Here is a 7,611-nt window from a genome sequence, read left to right as displayed (position 1 = left end):
AATGTAGGTGAGATTGTTCTAACTTTATTAAACTTTGATTTACACTGAAATCTATGTTGTATTCAATTGTACTTATATCTCCTTTACATAAACTTTTATGCAAATTTGTGAAATATATATTATGAGATTACGTGTAATTTATTTCTAAGTTAATAGTTTAACATTCTGCTTGTAATTTCACCTGAATTAGCAACTTTGGATTTTTGTTAGGTTGGTGCAATCATGTTGGGAAAGTTGCAACACTGAGATTTTTACATGTTTAAACGAACTTTAGTTGTAATATGAAACTCTTATGCTCCTTATGACCTTGGAAGAGCAACACAGTGTTATTGTTTTTAGTTGTTAAATTTGCATATGACCAATTCAAGGGAGGCTTTCTATCACTTGTTCAAACTCAAAGCTATATTATAGGTTTACTTTTTACAAAAATTAAAAATAGTAAATTTAAAAATACTCAAATAATTAAAAATTTCGACCAAGACTTAAAACCAGCATATTAGAGCTTTTCCTTATCTGGAAAGTTAACTCATTATTTTCCTTATCTGGAAAGTTAACTATCTGGAAAGTTAACTCATTATTTCTATGATCGACACACATACTTACTTGATTGTGGGCGTTTCACAACATTTCTGTCATATTTCAACAAAGACTTAAAACCAGCAGATTAGAGTTTTTCCTTATCTGGAAAGTTAACTCATTATTTCTATGATCGACACACATACTTACTTGGTTGTTGGCGTTTCACAACATTTCTGTCATATAAACACCTAAACTTTGATATTTACATGCCTATCACTCAAATCATTAACTCAATAAACAATGCAAATAATACTAACTTTTTTAAATTGAAATACTTTTTTCATGCCTAGACATATAACAACAAAATATTATAAATGTAACTATCAAACTTTAGATATTTGATATGTAAATACATTAGAATTGTAAGATATGTATGTAAATTTCTCAGATAAAAAAAAGTGGCATCTAAATATTATTATTGTTAATATTTTTACCACCCAAATATTTCAAATCAAATAAAAAATATCACTATATTAATTTAAAAAAATAATAATAAAATACACCTTTTCATGAATATATAACGTAGTATATATTTGTAATAATTGAAGTTTATCATGTTAGATTTGTGAATATATCAGATTTATAAATATATAAGATTTGTATGTAATCTTCCATAAAAATTATTAAATGCTCTCAAATATCACTAATTTTGAAAATATTTACATGATTGAAATTGTAGGCATTGAATTACTTCTATACATGAAAAATGTTATGCAATATTTACATAATTTCCTTAATAAACTCTTGTTCCAAATTGTAGGCCTCATAGTTTATCTCGTATTATCTCTCACATAGAATATAGTATGCTAGCTCATCTCACACTAGATCTTACCGAATGCCAAATTGACACTCATTATCATTATGTTATCATTAACTCTACTTTTGACCCCACTACTCCTAACTTTGGAACTTTATAGTCTTAAAGCCTTATCCACATCTAAACTAGGACCTAAACCCGACCTAAGCCTAACATGACTACTCCAAGGAAAGCTATGTTCTAGGTAGCTTATATAACTTTGAGTATTCATATCCTAAGCGATGAATGGATTCCATTATGTATACCTACCTTAAATCTTAACCTAAACTGTTGTTTAGGTTAAGAAAACAATGAACACCACTAGCTTAGTCTTTTTTATAATAATGTAGTTTAAGTCCTAACGTGACCTTCTATATGAGCTTATACAACCTAATTATAAGCCCAAATCCATATATTAAGACCTACTTATGAGCTAAATTAACCAAACTAAACATTTAATCATATTATTTTAAAACCCTATTATAAACCTCGTAATGATCCAAATCGCCTATCAAAATATCATCCTAAATCAAACTCACCTAAAAGGACCTTCTCATGTGATAAGTTGACCATAAAAAATCTCATTAAAGTTTGCCCAAATTCATAATTCTAACCTTCCTAAGAACATATTTTGCACCTATAGAAGTCTAATAAACTTGGCTACACACTGCCTTATGTCTTTTCATTAACCTAATTGACTTAGGTTAGAGCCTTACTAACCATAACTTAGAGCATAATCTAAAGCCAAAACAAACAACACAAAGGACTCACATTTGTATAATAGAACAACAACCGCCACACCCTCTCAAAGTCAACCTATTAAAAGGACATTTAGTGGACCAAGGTTAAGTTAACTTGAATCATGGGTAGATTTAAGTCAATTTCTGGTCAATAAATCATTTAAATTAATAGTAAACCTAACTTGAGGCCATCATACCCAACATAATATTTAAGTTTGACCAACTTTACTCTATCCCTTTACTCTCAATTAATTCAATAACAAATAATCGCCTAACAAAAGATATCTCTTAAAACTCTCTTAACAGCCCTTTTGCTCCCAAATATTGTTATCAATTAGATCATGTTTTGATGGAACAAAATGCAGAATTAATATTTTTTTTTATTTTTCTACAATTTAATATTTATGTAGAACCATCATTTATCTTTGTACTTCCTCTTCTTCTCTCAAGCTAGGGCTTCCTTCACCTCTCTCTCTCTCTCTCTCTTATGATAACTCTCCTTAAGGCTCCCATCATTGCAACAATTTAGGAGAATGGTTCCTATATTTATAAGCTTCTAAATCAACAAAACTGCCTTTCTATTAATTTTCACTCTAATAACATCATTTCTAATATCAAGCTACTTATGCCAACTCTAACTAAATGAGAAACTTACATCAAAAAGCTATGCAGAATCGCACGCAAATTCTTATTAGTTCAAAGTAAATGTGATGGGTAGATGTTTCATACATGACAAGAACGAACATCTTTTACAAAGATGCCTGAAACAATAACTAAAAGACGCATGCAACAATTTTTATGCGAATATTTGAATATTTTCTTTTCTTTAATCCAACTTTCACCTTTGCAAGCACAAGTTCCATCAATCATCAAAATTCTCCCTCTTAAGAATAAAAAAAAACACTACAAATTATAAGATTTTCAATTTTAGAGCCACCATGTATTAACATATCTGACACCTAAACATTCATATTTGAATGCATAAGTTTATGACACCAAAGATGTTACATGTAAATACCAAACTTTGAATGTTCGATATGGCCATCTGTATGCAAATTTCCCTAATCTTTATAACTATATATTTCTCTCAGTTCATATGAATTCAATAATAACAATAAAAAATAAAATGGACAAGGAATTCTATCCTGTATTCCAAAGTAATCCTATGATTCCGAGTAACAGTACTTGGTAACTACACAGACACACACACACACAAGTAAATGAACTCGTTACAAGCAGATTAAAAAATTAATAATAAAATACATTTAGAATAATCATCTCTGCAACCACCACAATTGGTTACTGCAACTCTACAGAAGTTGGTGGAAATCAGCACCTTACAAGGAATTTGTAGCCTGGAATGATCAGCTGGATAGTTGGAACCGACCGGTTGGCTTCTTCTTCCTCCAGCCCTGAAAGTAACAAGCAACAGAAAACTAAGCCACTTTACCCCATAACCATGTTTTTAAAAGATGGACCACGAACCAGACACGATTGGCGGTTCAACGATGAATTGTTCATTCAACTGGTTCGGTTCAAGCTAAAAACTATTTCCGTGTAACCGGAAATTGGCGAACAGATTTAGTTTTCGAACAACTGGATGTTTCTGATATTGTTCAATTTTAAACTTTTGATCGATCACATAGCTAGAAATAAGATATTTAAAATAAAATTGTAGAAAACATCATGTCTCAAAATATTATTCATAAGTGAAGTGTATTAAAAAAGAGATATTTGCATGCATAGCACACAATTCCTACGAATTTACATATCTCACACCTAAACCTTCATATTTTTACACAAACACTCAAATCGTTAATATGACAACTCAAAATAGTAAAACTGGCAGCTTTTAAAATTGGAATACACACTTTCATGCATAGGATCAAAATACTAAAGTGCTTGTGTAAAAATATTAAAGTTTAGGTGTCAGGTATGACAATACATAAAAACTGTGAGCTAGCTATGTAAATTCCCTAAATTAAATTATTATTTATAGAATTGACAAAAATATAATTAATATATTATTTAAAATATGTTGAAATAATTTTAATATTTATTATGTCATCTGATTCAACCTTCAGTTCAATCTATGTTGAACCATTGAATGTTGAACATCTCCTTCCGGTTCAATGACTGGTAAAATTTTCACAACCTTACTAAATACAGGGTGAGAATTCAGATTATGTTCATATATCTTACAAATGTCAGGTAGTATAGGAAAGTGATGGCAGCCAACACAACAAAGGCGTAGGGGAAGATATTGTACCTGCAAACAATTTATGTAATAAAATTATTGAAAAGGAGAAATTTGTGATTTGTGGGGAAGGTGTATTTTAATCCCAACTCACTTGTAAAGATATTTGATTCCACGAAGAGATTGCAGAGTATGGCCGAATATTTCCTGAGCGGCGGTTGCTCGAGCATAGGAAGAGAATGCGGTGGCGCAGAACTGGATCACACTGCAGCAGAATAGTTTTATCATTTTACTAATCAAATGCTAACATGAATACAAGGGAGCAAAAGTTATAAGCATAAATTGCTGACATATACTGTGAGATATTATCCCTATTTGGATGAGAATGATTTAAACTGCTTGTATTTCAACACAGAAGTGAAAAGAAGAAGGTTTGAAAACACTTGTAATATTTATTTCAAAACAAAAAACTTGCAGAACCGGACAATAAAACCTTTATCCACGTAGGGTAAGTTTATCTTACTTAATGAAGGGGAAGCCACAATAGATTATGAATTTCATCAAACAAAATGAATTACATGTTGTTATGTATTCACTTTTCATTGGGAAAATTTACATGCATACCACACAATTGTTATGTATTTAGATATCTAGCACCTAAACATTCATATTTTTCATACACATCATTCAAATTTTCATATGTGTTGTGTAAATATGAAATTTTATATATTAGTTAGGTAAATACATGAGAATTGTGTGGTATGCATGTGAAAGTGGTGATGTTATAAAAAGACTTACTACATTCCAATAGTTTATCCCTTCAAGTGTTAAGAAAGATGCAATATATATATATATATATATAATTAACACATAACTTAAGTTTCAGGAATATTTCTAAAGAAAAAAAAGAATCATCATACTCCGGCTCATATTATTCTTTAGGAATATTACTAGATTATTCAGTCTTAATTTGTTAACACACATTCTCTTAAAAGGGCGCGTATTTTCTGTCCGACCACCTGACGTACTTACCTCTACGTGCGGTGTAGATTATTCTTGAGTTATTTCTGGGTTATTTCTTGAAATAACCCAAAAATAAAGATCAGGGGATTTTTTTGGGTTATTTTAGGATTATTGAAAATAACCTAGAAATAACATGAAGATAACTCAAGAATATCTGCACCGCATGTAGAGCTACGTCAGGAGTCTGCACAGAAAATTTTTTGCTTACAAGGCCAGTTCTTTTTTTCGTATTGTATTAACTTGAATAAATTTGTCCTATATTATATTTCTTTCTCTCCTCCGTCCATTTAATAAATAAAAGATTTGCATGAATACCACTAAATTTTTATGTATTTACATATTTAAATCCTATTTATGCATGAAAATCTATCACTTTTTAAAAATTAAAATGATGATATTTCTATACGATATGAAGGATTTCAATCATATAAATGTAAAAAAAAATTATTATTAGTATAAATCTAAATAAATTAATACCTTAAAAAATAAAAAAAAATTACATATGAATGAAAATTTTCATGTATTTTCCTATTTAACATCTAAACTTCAATTTTTACACACATAAATAAATTACTATCTTAAAAGAAATATCAAATAGTCAAACAAACATTTTCCAGGATGACATATACGTTCAAAAGCGAAAAAATAGTGTCAAAACTAGTGTCTGGAAGCCGCCCAATTTTTCTGTGCGGACTTCTGATGTAGATCTACGTGCCGTGATTTTTCTGTGCGGACTTCTGACGTAGATCTACGTGCCGTGAAGGCTATTTCTGGGTTATTTTCAAGTTACTTCTGGGTTATTTTTTTTTTTTTCCGGCATTTCCGCTTTATTCTAAATAACCCAGAAATAACCTGCTGTCTTTATTTTTTGGTTATTTGTGGGTTATTTCGTTATTTCGGGATTATTGAAAATAACTCAGAAATAACATACTCATGAATAACTTCCGCCGCATCTAGAGCTATGTCAGGAGTCCGGACAGAAAATGCGCTCTTGGAAGCCAGCCCGTCGATGAGATGTATGACGGCGTGACAGCCGGTGATTGGCCGTCCGGACGTGCGGTATCCAAACATAATATTTTCTCTTAAAAGAGACCGAAGACTGTGTGGCCAAAAAGTTGATCAAACACACCAGCTGAGGTGAACTACTCTAACTAATCCGGACTTTCCATAACGTCAGAAGCCGGATTTGACGAACATATATAGCTTCAAATCTGCTGTCTTCATCTTTTTCTGGACCTGTTTTTCCCTCCTAACCCCATCAGCTTGCAAGCAACTCATGGCGATAACTTCATTTGCATGGCAGAAATGGTAGTTGAGTAGGTGAAGCTTTACTTCAAACCGTACGTTTCCATGAATCATTTGTGATTATGTTATTAGATTGATGTAGATTGATGTAGATATGGGGGAGTTTCAGTCAAATCACCAACTCTGATATGTGTTTATTTGGATAGGTTGAGATATCAGAATCAAAGTTGGCTTAATATAGTAATGTTGATGACCACTTAAGATTTAAACTTCTAAATTAATTGAAAAAATCGGCATTAGTATTGACTCTTCAGCTCTTTTACTTTTGATGTGTTGTCAAAGTATTCGTTTGATTGAGAACTGATCTTGATGCATATTGGATTGGATGGTTTTTGGAGCCTTATACACAGATATTGAATTGTGGGACCGGGTTCGTTTCTCGAAATGAGTGAAATGCCGATCACCAAACAGGTCGAACCGAGCCCTTCTTTTACGATATAGTTTTCACCGTACCTGCTTGCTGAAGTGATCAGATTGCTCACGATTATCCGAATTGGCCAGACACAACCAGAAATAGCGTTCAATCGTCAATAAATGTATTTAACAATTTTCAAGGTTAAATCCTCTGTAGGTATTTTTCTGAGAAAAGGGGAGGGGGGAGGGAATTCATCAGCCTCCTTCTAAATTTTTCTTCTGCTTTCGTTCTCATATGGAAGGTATTCAAGATTTTATATTGGATTGTGTGGTATCACAAACAATAAGGTATCTCGCGTCCCAAAAAGAATCAACAAAGAGTAAAATGCAAAACCAATAACCTAAGAAATGATCTGACTAGAGCCCAAATGAGTCTATATTTAACACTGGAAGCATACAAAGAAATTTTGAGATATTGACCGAAGAACTAAATGATATCCATATCTTACATGCATATAGTTAGACCAAATATTAATCAAACAAATCTAACAAGTTTAAGATTGTCTAATTCTGAGAACATTAAAACACTCAAATATTGAAACAAAATATCTCACAAT

The 7,611-nt window shown here is 31.4% G+C and overlaps 1 protein-coding gene across 1 annotated transcript in view; it reads right to left on the bottom strand.

Annotated features, from left to right (window-relative positions):
* Window positions 1-3,161: 3,161 nt before the first annotated feature.
* The window catches only part of LOC110023221 (LIMR family protein At5g01460), a 22,546-nt gene continuing 18,096 nt past the window's right edge, over window positions 3,162-7,611 (bottom strand). The window contains exons 12-14 of the mRNA XM_020722530.1: window positions 4,467-4,577; window positions 4,318-4,384; window positions 3,162-3,527 (exon numbers count right to left, since the gene is read on the bottom strand). Of these exons, the coding sequence (XP_020578189.1) occupies window positions 3,480-3,527; window positions 4,318-4,384; window positions 4,467-4,577 (226 nt within the window). The 3' untranslated portion in view covers window positions 3,162-3,479. The remainder of the gene's footprint in view (window positions 3,528-4,317; window positions 4,385-4,466; window positions 4,578-7,611) is intronic.

Source organism: Phalaenopsis equestris, unplaced genomic scaffold (assembly GCF_001263595.1).
Source record: "Phalaenopsis equestris unplaced genomic scaffold, ASM126359v1 Scaffold000223, whole genome shotgun sequence".
Classification (NCBI taxonomy): domain Eukaryota; kingdom Viridiplantae; phylum Streptophyta; class Magnoliopsida; order Asparagales; family Orchidaceae; genus Phalaenopsis; species Phalaenopsis equestris.
This window is presented reverse-complemented; position numbering and strand designations above follow the sequence as displayed.